The 13,555-nt window shown below is 38.5% G+C and overlaps 1 protein-coding gene across 2 annotated transcripts in view; it reads right to left on the reverse strand.

The window, feature by feature from the left end:
* The window catches only part of LOC311289465 (uncharacterized protein), a 33,117-nt gene extending 21,797 nt beyond the window's left edge, over window positions 1–11,320 (reverse strand). Inside the window, exons 1-2 of one of the 2 annotated variants that reach the window (XM_084407501.1) lie at window positions 11,276–11,320; window positions 5,989–6,145 (exon numbers count right to left, since the gene is read on the reverse strand). In XM_084407501.1, coding sequence (XP_084263627.1) covers window positions 5,989–6,073 — 85 coding nt within the window. In that variant the 5' untranslated portion in view covers window positions 6,074–6,145; window positions 11,276–11,320. The remainder of the gene's footprint in view (window positions 1–5,988; window positions 6,146–11,275) is intronic. The other variant, XM_084407502.1, reaches the window with a different exon arrangement.
* Between the last annotated feature and the right edge of the window lie 2,235 nt (window positions 11,321–13,555).

Here is a 13,555-nt window from a genome sequence, read left to right on the forward strand (position 1 = left end):
TAGCCGTTAGCGCACCCTGCTAGCCTGCCTGACAATATGAGGCGTCAGATATCTAACACCATCACACAAATTAGTCAACGTGAGCTAAGTTAGCAAGCTGTATGTTTAATCGAAATATCAAACAGAGTAGGCTAATAACGTGACACCAATCATTTTAATACGGTTTTATCTACTTACCAACAACTCCACCACTGCTTCCTGGCTCGCTGGCGAGTGGCGACCATGACTTGCTTGTCAGAAAGACGTCGTTGGTGTAGACACTTGTCACTCAAGCATGTCTGACCAATGGGGAAGCACCCGCCCCCACTGCGGTACGTTTGTGTCAAAATGATTTAAAAAAAAAACGACTTCAAAACTTTTTTCACTTCATTCAAAAAAAAAGAAAGTTCAATAAAAAAAAAACACTTCAAATGATTTTTTTTTTTTTTGCATTTAAACAGTTTTTTCTTTGATTGAAATTATTTTTTTTTGATTGAAAATGTTTTTTTTTTGATTGAAGCAACTTTTTTGGGATTGAATAATTAAGACACAAATGTCCTACCCATAACATGGTCCAAACACAAAAAAGATTACTTCAATCAAAGAAAACATTTTCAATCAAAAAAAAAGTGTTCAAGTGCAATTTTTTGAATCTCAAATATTTTTTTGCATTCAAAAACATTTTTTCTATGATTGAAAAGGTTTATTTTTTGATTGAAGTGATTTTTTTATTGAAAATATGTTTTGTTTGTTTGAAGCAACTTCTTTTTTGATTGAATTATAAAGACACAAATGTCCTACCCATAATATGGCCCAAACACAAAACAACAATACTTCAATCAAAAAAGTTGCTTCAAACAAAAAAACCTTCACTTCTATCAAAAAAAACATTTTCAAGCAAAAAAAAATAGTGTTCAAATGCATTTTTTTGAGTCTCAAATATATTTTTGCATTCAAACACTTTTTTTCTTTGATTGAAACGGGTTTTTTTGATTGAAAATATATTTTTTGATTGAAGCAACCTTTTTTTTGATTGAATAATAAAGACACAAATCTACCTCCATAGAGTTGTAGTGTGTGTGTGCCATAGACTGTAAAAAAATATGGACGTAGTGTCCGTGACGTCACCCGTAGGTTTCTGAAGAGCATTTTTGAAGCCTAAAGTGGGCGGAGCCGGTGTTACGGATCAACTGGGGATCATGTTAACTGGGGACGCGCGCGTGCACGCAGATAGTTTTACCTGGATTTCCAGCAGATGTTGAACGGTGACAGATTCGTCACAGCGAATCTTTCACTGAGCAGATTTAAAAGCTTTCAACGTTATTGGTAAATGTTTGTATCATATTAGGACACTGTTGTTTACTCTGTCGCTGCTCCGCTGAATGTTTCAGACGCATTTAAGGGAAGTTTTAATGTGTTTTAATTTCACGACACAGACCACGCCCACATTATTTTGTTACATTCGTTTCAATGAAATTGAATATCTGATGACAACTGTAAGTAGATTAAATAAATTATGCTATTGACATTGTGTCTTTGCAGTGCATGTGTATTCGCAGATTATTGTTATGATGCCAATATGTGGCTTAATTTAAATTGAGCAGCAGTAGGCCTACTGCTAAAAGGGATGTCAAGCATTTATTTATTATTTATTTTAATGTTACTGAGGAATGAGTTAAAACATAAAGCATACAGTAGGCTACACTCCATAAATGTTCCTAAAGAGTGTTGAAAATTGAGAAGCCATAGTTTATGGATCCAGTGAATTACCCACAGCATTTTTTCAGGGGAATGTTCAACAAACATATTCATTAGCTAACAGGTATGAAAGAAACAATAAAAAAAGGAAGAAAAAAAAAGAGGAAAAAATAATAGGCAAATGTGCATGCATGCAGGACAGCTGTATTTACCAACAGTGGAAGATCTGACCACACAGTCCCACCTTCAACATCCTGAACATTCAATCTAAAGAAGGGAGAACAAACTATAGACTTAAGTTACATGTTAATGAAGAACAGTTACTTGTTTTGCAATGTATATGTATACATTTTTCTTACCCATTGGCCAGTTTTGCCTTCATACCTATGCTGCTCTCCATCTAATGTAATCATGTTATATTAGTAAATAAATGTCACAGTTGTATTATCTTTTTAAGAACAATTTAACACACCATCACCCTTCATTGTGAAATTTTCACATCTCCTCTTTATATAATCACGCTCCTTTCTTGAGCAGCGATCGGGATATTGGTTATCCTGCAAAGTTTTTGATTTGTCTAACTTTAATTGCATCCATTTGCTGTGGCAGTATATGGCCTAACAACAATGACACTTAATTTATAGACCTTTTAATCTGTTCCTAATGGTTAGCAGACAACAATAATGAAAGCACATGATGTGATGGATAAAAAGTAAAGAGAATATGTTAATGAGATTCATGGTACCAGTCAAATGAAGAGAACTGGCATAATTTAAATTTATATTACATAAAAAGATTGTGTCATATTTCTTTTGTTAAAGAGGTCAGCAAAAAAGTAAACAATAAAGCATTTCCTATTGTTTTAGAGAGGGTCATGCTATGCATGTGAGGTGACAAATGATTAAGAGGTTAGTGACAGTGGGCCTATGAGAATATTAGCCATAGAGAATATCAGTATATATTTGTAATAATTCATTATATCATATATTTGGCTTATTTCAGTAATACAATTTGTGGTTGCCTTTCAGTGTTTTTCACAGGACTTTAATCACTAAAGACAAAGTGTTTTCTACATGTCCAATACAAGACATTAGATACACAACATTCAAGTTCATGCTCCTACTGAGCATAATGTACATTTACACATTTGGCAGACACTTCTATCCAAAGCGACTTACATTTCGTTTCAAAGTACACCTTTACATTTATCAGGTCTTAGTTTCCATGGGAATCGAACTCATGAACTTGGTGTTGTAAGTACTAACGCTCTACTGTTTGAGCTACAGGAAAGCTCGACACTATGTACAATTCAATATTACTATATATTTGCTATATAGAATTGTTCTGAAAGAAGAAGAGTCAAAATTCGTTTTTATTTTTTTATTTTTTATTTTATAAATCTGTTGAAAATGTTACAAGTTCCTGAGATAATTAACTTCATGACCCTACGTGTATAAGCATAGCTGCTTCATGTCCAGGGAAAAGGATACAGAGGCGTCAGAGCTGGTTGTACAGAAAAGAGATCTTAATATAATCAGCAGAGTAAAATAAGCTGATAAGTGTTTTTATATAAAAAATAGTAGATCCATTATAAAATTAGGCTCTATGCAGATCAATAAATGCAACTTGAAAAAAATGTAAATGACTTTGCAATTTATGTTTCTTTTAGGTAGCCTAGCTATAATTTAATCTACATCTGTTGTTATTTGTGATTAGAACTCATGACAACACACTACAGAAAATATGATACACTGATGTTGAGAAGAAGATTCTTACACGTCTTCTGAAGTGCACTGACAAGTCTGTTCATCCAATGAAACCGAAATGCCCCATGTTAACATAGGCGTGGTTTCTGAGCTTGACACTTAAGTATGTTAAACTTATTTGAAATTGCGCCAAATACGCAGGAATACACACTTCAAAAACAAATCGCTTTATTATGCATACCAGTGTGTACAAGTTACAACTGGTGAAACATACGTTTTTAATCATGGATCCGTGAAAAATGGCTGCGACGAATCTGTAGCCGTCTAACATCTGCTGGAAATCCAGGTAAAACTATCTGCGTGCACGCGCGTTTCCCCAGTTAACATGATCCCCAGTTGATCCGTAACACCGGCCGTCGCCATCTTGGCCTTGCGTCACTCCCGGATGGGCAGAGGGCGGGGCGTGAGCTGGAGCCTGGCTGTATCTGAAACTGATCTGAAATCACCTAGCTCGACATGATCGAGTTTTTAGTTCAGGCTGGGCATAGATATATGTTTATTTCTATGCTAGGCTGGGGAGGTAATTCTATAACGTTATGCAACTGACAGTACCAGGTCTGCGACTGCACAGGGCCTCGCGCTAAAGTGACAGTTGATGACAGTAAAGCCAATTAAAAGTTCCTGTTTTTGCCCTTCGAAATATTATAATAGTTAAAAGACATGGCTACATGTGAGACTGTATCGTGATTCTGTACTATTCTACTAGTTGAAAATGTATAATGCAGGAACTCTTAATATTACTCTGAGAGAGTGTGTGTGACAGTGATTTATGTGCAAAACGTTACATGTCAGTCGCTCCTTTTTTATGGTCCGTCAGCGCGGCATTGCTCGTCAAGTTCGTAGAGAGTTTATCCAGTCCATTTTTAAATTCCTTTAAGTCGTGGAGAGTTAAAAAAGTCACAATTTGAGGGTAAAATCTCCGAAAAAGGGCTTAACTCACCCTCGTTCATCCAGGTTTCAGTCACGCACAGTAGATCCAAGTTATTTGAGATATAAAAAAATCATTTAAGATAAAAGTTTTGTTTACCAGCGACCTGGCGTTTACCAGGGCAATCCTGGCCGGAGAAGGGTTATTTGCTATCCGGGGCTCACGATCCAACACCCGGAGACACGATGTGTTGACTCCACCTATCCGAAAGCGGGGGGACACGGAACGGGGAGCCCTGGACTCCTTGTCGGCGTCGACCACCGGTACCAGCCAGGTGTAGACAGGATCCAAGGAACGCATGGAAATATAGTTGCAGTCGTCTATCTGATACTCCGCTAATGTTCTACGGAGATTGCAGGAAACTGCCAGACGGGATTTAATTTTTATCAGCAGGCCGCCACGTTTCCCCCGACGTTTATGTCGCTTTTTCTTCCGAGCAGGAAACGGCGTTCGGCAGAGATACGCAGGTACCTCATGCAGGTGAAGTAAGGTTTTCGATCCACCAGAGTTATAAATTATCATATTTTCCATATTTGATCTAATGTTCAGCAGTATCTGGCGATCATACACCAGTAGAGAGTTCACATTGTTAAAAGTACTTAGTAAAAATAACACAAACAGTTAAGGCTAGAGACAACAGACGGCCTGCCACACACACTGGCGCCATCTTGGATAGTCTATATTTTTTGCGATATGGATTTCATCTGACGGTGCATAAGCATATTATAATCTATCTGTTCCGTGAGAGCAGAACGAACGAGCCTTTATTGACGTTTTTAAATCTGAAAACTCCAAAAAGCAACGAAATTGTCAGACATCCATTAGTGCATGTTCACAGAGACAGACACACAACTGAAATACAGCACTGTGTTCTCTCGAACGATACACGGCGACAACAACGGAATCCTAAGCCGTGGGCGAAGTAACTTAATGGGTGTATTAAATTGTATGAAATAATCCCGAAAAAAAGCACAAAACACGGCAGAGAAAGCAAGTTCAGCAGCTAACATTTACTGAGGTGAAGTGACGGCTAGTAACAACAGACGAAACGGCTAGCATTGACATCAGCGACAACCCACCTGTCACTCAAGAGGCCGCACCCTTAATTATGCAGAACTTTAAATATGAATCAACTAAACGGATGAGTTATATAAAAAAAAAATCACCCCCCTCACAGTTGTCATGAAGGGCAAAATTAGCTGTATAGACCAAATCCACATACAGACACCAGGCTGTAAACACGTTTTTTTTTCTGCTGTAAAATTTGGCATTTAACATGGGGGAGATACAGAAGTGGCCAGTCAACGAATTGCAGTTTAACTCACTTCCGTGTTGATTTCAAGAGAGAGACGGGGAGGTTGCCGCTTGGTGTGTGCGTGTGTGAGTGAGTGAGACTGCTGCCTGCTGAACATTGGGTCGCAGGAATAAGGATCTGAAGTGCCGGCGTTTCGGGAACAAAAACCCGCCGAACTGATCCGAAACCAGCCCAACTTTTATCCACCCGCCCAAACCCATTTTTGCCTGCAAAATAGATTGCAAAACCGCCCAATCTGGCAACCCTGTCTGTAGAGCTGGACTTTTAAATAAGGATCAAACTCAATTGAGAATGAAACTGACCTGTTTGTTCCTCAGTTTCTTCATGTTTCACACTGAATGTTTCTTCAATCTTCACGTCTTCGCTCTCCTCTTTAATAAACGGCATCTTTATAACAGTGTGTCACGTGGATCTCAGTCGCTTCATCAGGAGTTTTCCTGTGTGTTTGGATACAGTGTCCTGTTTAAGATGAGAATAATTAACAGAAAGAAAACTGGCTAACATGTGTTATCACTGTCTTACTGAAATAGTTCTGCTATTCAAGCAATATTCTAATAATTTATATAATTATAACACTTTATATAGGGCCATTTTTCATAAAGAGGAGCCTAGTTTCACGTTTAGTACATTTTGCTGACTACTTATTTAAAATAGTATAAAAGTACTGTATGTAATTAAACACGTTTTCATTATGGTATTATTACTTTTACTTTAGTAAAAAGATCTGAGTTCTTCCTCCACTGGTAGAGACTAGAGGAATTATGACTAATAATAGAAGATAAGAAGGTTTTGCCAGTGACACTTTTGATATATTTATTATATAACGTGACTAAATTAAAAGACAAAGTCAGTGAAGATTATGCAACTCTATTTAGAATATAGTTTACAGCTCAAATGTATCATTCTCATTCTATCATTCACCCTGCCTCCATTACATATCGTTGTCACACAAGTGTTTGATCCCCACATTTGAGTGATCATTGCAAAACGTGTTTATATTCTGGGCCCTTTATAACGGTAAATAAAAGCCCTTGAGGTAGGCTAAATATGACATATGCGGATTTAAAAATGTCAAAGCTTATGATCAAACACTGATAAGAATATTCCTACATAATAAATTATATTTACACCACAAAAAAATATATATTTTTCCAGAAAAGCAATTGTTTTAGTCGCACAAGTGATTGACCGATTTACACATGGCAAGGCTTAATGTTGAGCCTTTTAATGCTTAATAATACCCCTGTTATTTTTTTAAAGTGAGAAACTGCCTATTCAAAATTCATATAGCCTATGTAAAAAAAATATTTTTGCTTAGGGAATGTGAAGGTGACGTCATGCCGTCCGCCGCCATATTTAGAGGATCGTTCCCTATCCCGCTCTACCCGCTGTATTTGAATTCTTGTGTAGGAGGCTGTTTCTGAATTTTATGTCGAGTTTTTAATAACAGCGTTATTATGACCGCCGCTAGCGTAGTCAGCGAAAGCAGTCATATAGGGATTGTCAAAGTTTTTTTTTTTTTTTTGTCATCTACTGAATTTTTCGAAATTTGGTGGGCATGTAGCCCCACTAGACTTTTACGGAAAAATTTCGTTTGGTCCCCGGGGGCCCCCCCCCCCCCAAACCCAAAAAATGCAGTTTTTCCTAAATAACTACCTGAACCGTGGCACCGAGGATGAAGACATTTTTATGGTATGTTGGTCTTAAGGGCCCACATCAACCTAGCCCATAATCACTCATTTGTGATTTGCGCCCCTCCCATAAAAAATGAAAATGCAATATTATTCTGCTTTAATCGCCCCTATCTTCAGTTGAGATGTTCAGAACTGCACCATATTTCATGTGTATGATTAACTTGACATCCTCTGGGGGTATGCTAAGTTTCGTAGAATTTCATCCATGGGGGGGTATAAAATAAATTCATTTATGTGCACATTTAGTGACTGTACACTCATCGGCCTGTAGATGGTGCTGTTGAGCGATGGGTTGCTGGTTTAGGATGATACTGTCACTAAGGTTGCCAACTGTCCCGAATTAGGCGGGACGTCCCGTATTTTGGGCCTAATTTATTTGTCCCGTGCGTGACCTCCCGTGTCCCATTTTTTGACAAGCTGATAAACCACTGACTGATACAACAGCAACAGCAGCAGTGCTGACCACGACACTTGAGAATGATCACCGACACCTGTCATCGTCCAATCACAGCTTTTTTTAATCATTGTTTTGAGACAAATCATTGTTTGATTTGCGAACATAATCCTCTGCCGTCTGGTCGCTTCCGCTTCAAGCCGGACTCGTCTCGCGCTAACGGTAATTTCCTTTCACTGTCCACGTTTTGATTTCGGCTAATAAATTTTGGCGAATGCAAACAACGTGATTATTGTTCATGAGTCCAACATCCAGCCACGCAAGAAAACATGTAATCTACCTGAGGGAATAATATGCTCACAAAACATTTCTGATTATTATTAATGTTTTAAAGCTTTTAGAAAGTACATAGAAAGCTTTTGTAACATTATCTTAACTGTCACTTTTGATTAATGTAATGCATCCTTGCTGAATAAAAGTAGGCAATTACTTTCTTTTTTTTTCTTTTTTTAAAATAATCTTACTAACCCCAAACTTTTGAACTGTAAGCCTAGTGTATAATGTTAAAAAAGCTTTCTATTTTAGATAAATGCTGTTATTTTGAACTATGGTTTGTTTGTAATGTGACTTTTTTCATGTGTGACATTACAATTATTTTTAGAATTAAATACATAAATAGGTTAAGCAATACAAATGTGTTTATGTCTGATAACCTTTTAAACACAAACTTAACTGCAGACACTGAAATGACGTACACTGTGTGATACAGTACAAATATTCTGAGTGTCCCTCATTTTCCTATAAATAACCACGATTGTCCCGCATTTTCCTTTTCTGAAGTTGCCAACCCTAACTGTCACACACACACATGCAGGAATACAAACAAACGCAAGCATGCACACACACTGACATCCACACGCACAGACGCACACACACATACAAATCCACATGCACAGACACACACAGACAAACACGCACAGACACACACAGACAAACACACACGCGCACACACGTACGCACCGCCGCTTTCAGGCGTTCCGAGCAGCTCTTTGTTTCTTTCGGCGGGCGCAAACAGAGCTTGTCCAGGTGGATAGTGGACGCGATCGCAGCAGCTTACGCCTCCAAACACGTGCAGTGCCCTTTGGGTATCAGAGCCCACTCCACTAGAGGCATGGCCTCTTTGTGGGCCTGGTCCAGCGGAATTTCTATCCACGATATTTGTATGGCGGCGGGTTGGGCCTCCCCATCAACAGTCGTGAGATTTTATAACCTGGAAGTTCCCGCCTTGCAGGCTAAACTGTTGTCAGTATAAGTGGCATGTATGTTCTGCACAGTCGCTCATGCGCAGACCACATTCACGTACTGGCAAATATGTCTGGTATGGCACCAAGGGAAGAGTGTTTTTGTACACAGACCGGCTATGCCGCTCTGTTCCCCACCAAGCGCCTGTGTACCAGTGCTGGCCCGCGCCGCTGGCCGCCTGTCCTACATTCGGTTGCGCTGAGGTTATTTTCTCCACACATAGACCGGTGAGACCGCTCTATTTTTCCCCTATATGTGCTTATGTACTATGCGGGCCCGTGCTACTGGCCGCATCGTTCACATTGATATATATGGACCGGCTGTGCCGCTCTATTTTACATATGAAGTGAAGTGTTTTATACATGTGTTGGCCCGTTTCTTGACCGGCCACCTGTTCGGCATGTTTTCCCCGGTCTCCCTGGGACTCATGCACTGGATGCTCGGCGCACACGGCGTTGACAAGGGGTTCCCGTAGCGTAAGCAACTTACGCAATACGAGAGAACCTCTCGTAAGAGAACGTACTCGGTTACCTAATGTAACCTCGGTTCTCTCTAGAAGAGGGAACGAGTATTGCGTAACCGGCCGTGTCACGCCACGAGCTTTTGCGCTTCAGACTGTGAAAACCAGAATTTTAGCCTGCGAGCCCTCCTTATATACACACTGGCCACACCCATCTTGACGGTTAGAAGGGTGTGGAGGGCGCGAAGCCTCACAGCGTCACACAGGGCTCACTGGTAGGCTTAAGCAGTTGCCGCCGGGCAGCCAGTGAGCAGGCTTATACAGCCTGCCATGGTCTGCTGGCTGCTGCACTGTGTTGACAATGAATACAAAATTAAGGATAATTTTTGGCTTCAGATCTCGAAGAAAGATAACTTTCCCGTAGCGTAAGCAACTTACGCAATTCTCGTTCCCTCTTCTAGAGAGAACCGAGGTTACATTAGGTAACCGAGTACGTTTTCTTGGACAAAGTTGTCATAGTCTGCTGTGCTCTTACAAACATGTGTCTAACGTTAAGTGTTGTGCAGTGATTGCTAAATCAACTGGTTTGCAAAAACGTTTGTTAAAAGTTGTACAAAGCTAGAGGTTGTGTATTGTATATTCTAGGGCTGCACGATATATCGCATGAGATTGTTATGCGCATCTCGTCAGTAAAGCCGGTTCCTTGATTAGTAGTAAATCGCCATCACCTGCTTTCAGATGGAGCGGCATTTACTACAAAGAGCCGTAGTTAACTGACAAGCTGAGCCATATCGCATTAAAATCGCGGACGTACGCCAGCGATTATTAATGCGATATGGCTCAGCTTGTCAGTTAACTACGGCTCTTTGTAGTAAATGCCGCTCCATCTGAAAGCAGGTGATGGCGATTTACTACTAATCAAGGAACCGGCTTTACTGACGAGATGCGCATAACAACCTCATGCGATATATCGTGCAGCCCTAGTATATTCCTTGATGACTTGTAGGATAGTTGACGAATGATGTTGAATTTGTGGTTCATGTTAGCAGACGATAAAGCCACATTGCATGAATCAAATAAATTATATTTATTTTGTTTTCAATTAACAATTTGCTTTGATATTCTGTACATCTTTTTACATGCCTTTTTAAAATGTTAGTGAATCAAGGTTTTATATAACTGCCTAATAAATACGTTAAGTGGCTTGTATCTGTTTCTGTACTGATTGCACTATTTTTTACAGTCTAAGTTAGGCTATGTGATTGCATCCACAAAGACTCTTTTTAAGTAACGTTACACATAAACTGTGATGGGCAAAGATACATCAATCTATTTTGAAGGGATGTATAGGCTAGCTCTTAAACTCCTGCAAAGTGTACGCACTCAATTCAAAAACAAGGTTAACGATGTCCAGATTTGTGAGCGGAGGTAACGTTAGTGCGTCTGGATCTGTAAACATTAATACAGTCTTGGGCTGCTAAATAATATGGATAAACATTGTTTATTGCGGACAGTTTGGACAAATAACGCTTTTGGCAGTGGCATTTAGGAAACGAAGCTTGTGCTTTACTCATATAAAACTGTTCATTAATGCTATTATTTACATAAGCCTACAGAGTTACATTCCTTAGTAAAAAAAAAAAAAATTATAATAATAAAAACTTAATTCACAGTTCTCTATATAATAGTACGAACAGGTTGTATTGGTTTAAACATTAAAAATGATTAAAAACACAAACCTCTCTTCAGCAGAATCACAGATGAGGGAGCGCGGCGCAGCCTTATGACGTAATACTAACCCACCAAAATAGAAGTCCTCTTAACACGCTAAAAAAAAGTAGAGATAAACATACAGAAAACACATTCAAGTGATAAGATAAATTATGAATTAATTTAAATGTAAGCAAGTGTATAGTGATCACAATTATAATACCAGATACAGAGCATTGGTGATTTTCTCAATCAAGGGAATCTTCATATTATAAAAGATTGGTAAAAATGTTTAAACATTCCGAACTCATTAAAAAAAATTGTAGATCAAAATTAAATGTGTGGTTTCTCTTAACTAAGACTGAATCCTTTTCATAATATCCATTTTATTCAAAATATAAAATCAAATTGCAACTTTATTTGATTACAGTGCATTATATTAAGAGGGCCTGTAAAGGATTACAGTGACTGTCTGAATGTAAAATTTAAATGAAAATAGTTTAAAATCACTTAATCTACATGATAATGGAATCTGGTTAACATGTCCCCAGATTATTGACTATATTAATATAAAGACGTTTCTTATTAAGTTGTTACTCCTCATCTACACTTATTAAGAGTGGATGGTGTTCAGTTTCTAGACACAACAAGATACAACAACCAGTTCACTAGAAACACTGTAACTCTTAAGGTATATCCATCAGACCATCACCAGTGCTTAATTTGTAAATTAATAAATTCCGGATCAAAATAAGCAATTAAAAGGCGCTGTGACTGACACTGACTATACACCTTTAGTTTTCCCGGAACATATAATTGCGTCACTAAATAGTGATAGCGCAACTACAAGACCATCATTCACTTTGCATTATTTTTGAATACTTTTATTCTGACCCTACTAAAATAATGCTGGCTTTGTTATAAATTATATTTATGTTCTTTGCCAATTTTATATCCATTAATGTAAGTTTACCCAAAAAGAAACCTTTTTGAAAGAATTTAAAATATATGTTAACAGTATTACATCTTCAGTACATAAAAAAGTAAGTAGAACGTATTCAATTTGTAAGGACTTTAATTTGTTCACTGTGATTGATGTATAGATGAATGTTACCCTCCTGTTCTTTTTCTTCATCTTCTCTTATTTTTCTTTTGATATTTTTTAGTTTCCAGCTAATCATTAACTCTTCTTGGCTTTTTCTGTATTCTAATGACATTGGACATATTATTAATACATTTTGTATTTAGTATACAAAGTTGTACTTAGTTAACCCAGGCTAATCTGGCATTGCGTCAAACACTCGCATTTGTCGTACAATTGATTTGTGTGCATCAATTATCGTGCAGTCTCTTTTTTGGAGTTCAAGTGTTAACTCCTAAAGAGCATCAAACATGAGTCCCAAATTGTTAATGAAAGAGTGAGAGGATATACGCACGATGAGACTGGTGTAGGTGCTGTGGGTCACACTAGGTGTGTTTCCATTACAGATTTGTGCAATTTTTTCTAAATGTTGATAAAAAAAACTATTGCGAAATGATGCCGTTTCCATTAACCGATGTTCTGCAACTAAAACGTAGTTTTTTTACTCTCGCGATAAATCATTCCGCCGCACTAGCCATTATTAATAATCGAAGGAGAAGTGGTGTCTATCCAAGCATTAATGACAAGGAAAGCCTCTTATACTTGTGAGCGGCACATATGAGGTGTTTCTGAGTGCAGGGGTTAAAGCAAAAAAAATGTATTCAGCCAAATCCCATTCCACAGCCGGTCACACATCCAGTGTGGTCACTTCTAACTTCATCTCTTTTTGGATTCTAATGAATGAACTGGGCTAAGCTAAGTGCTATCAAAGTGTTGCCATGCGCCAGAGCGATTGAGTGCACGCACTGAGACAAGAGATGTATGTATCAACTCGTCTTAGTTAAGGGAATAACATAGTTTAAAGGGATAGTTCGGCCAAAAATGATATTTAGCCCATGATTTACTCACCCTCAAGCCGTTCGAGATCCATATGTCAATCTTTTTTCAGACGAACACATTTTCAGTTATTTTAGAAAATGTCTTAGATCTTTCAGTGGTTATAATGTGAAGCTATGGGGTCCAGCTGCTTCAAGTCCGAAAATGTGCATGCATCCCTCACAAAAGTAATCCATCCGGCTCCAGGGGGATAAACGAAGGCCTTCTGAGGGTAATCCGTGCGGTAGAACGAACGTGACAGCGCAGCCAGAGAGCAGAGCAAAACAAAACTCTACGTTCGTTCTACGTCACGACGCTTCCTACGCTACGTCCTACGTCTTACGCCAGCATC

The sequence above is a fragment of the Rutilus rutilus genome (genome assembly GCF_951802725.1).
Source record: "Rutilus rutilus genome assembly, chromosome: 4".
NCBI lineage: Eukaryota > Metazoa > Chordata > Actinopteri > Cypriniformes > Leuciscidae > Rutilus > Rutilus rutilus.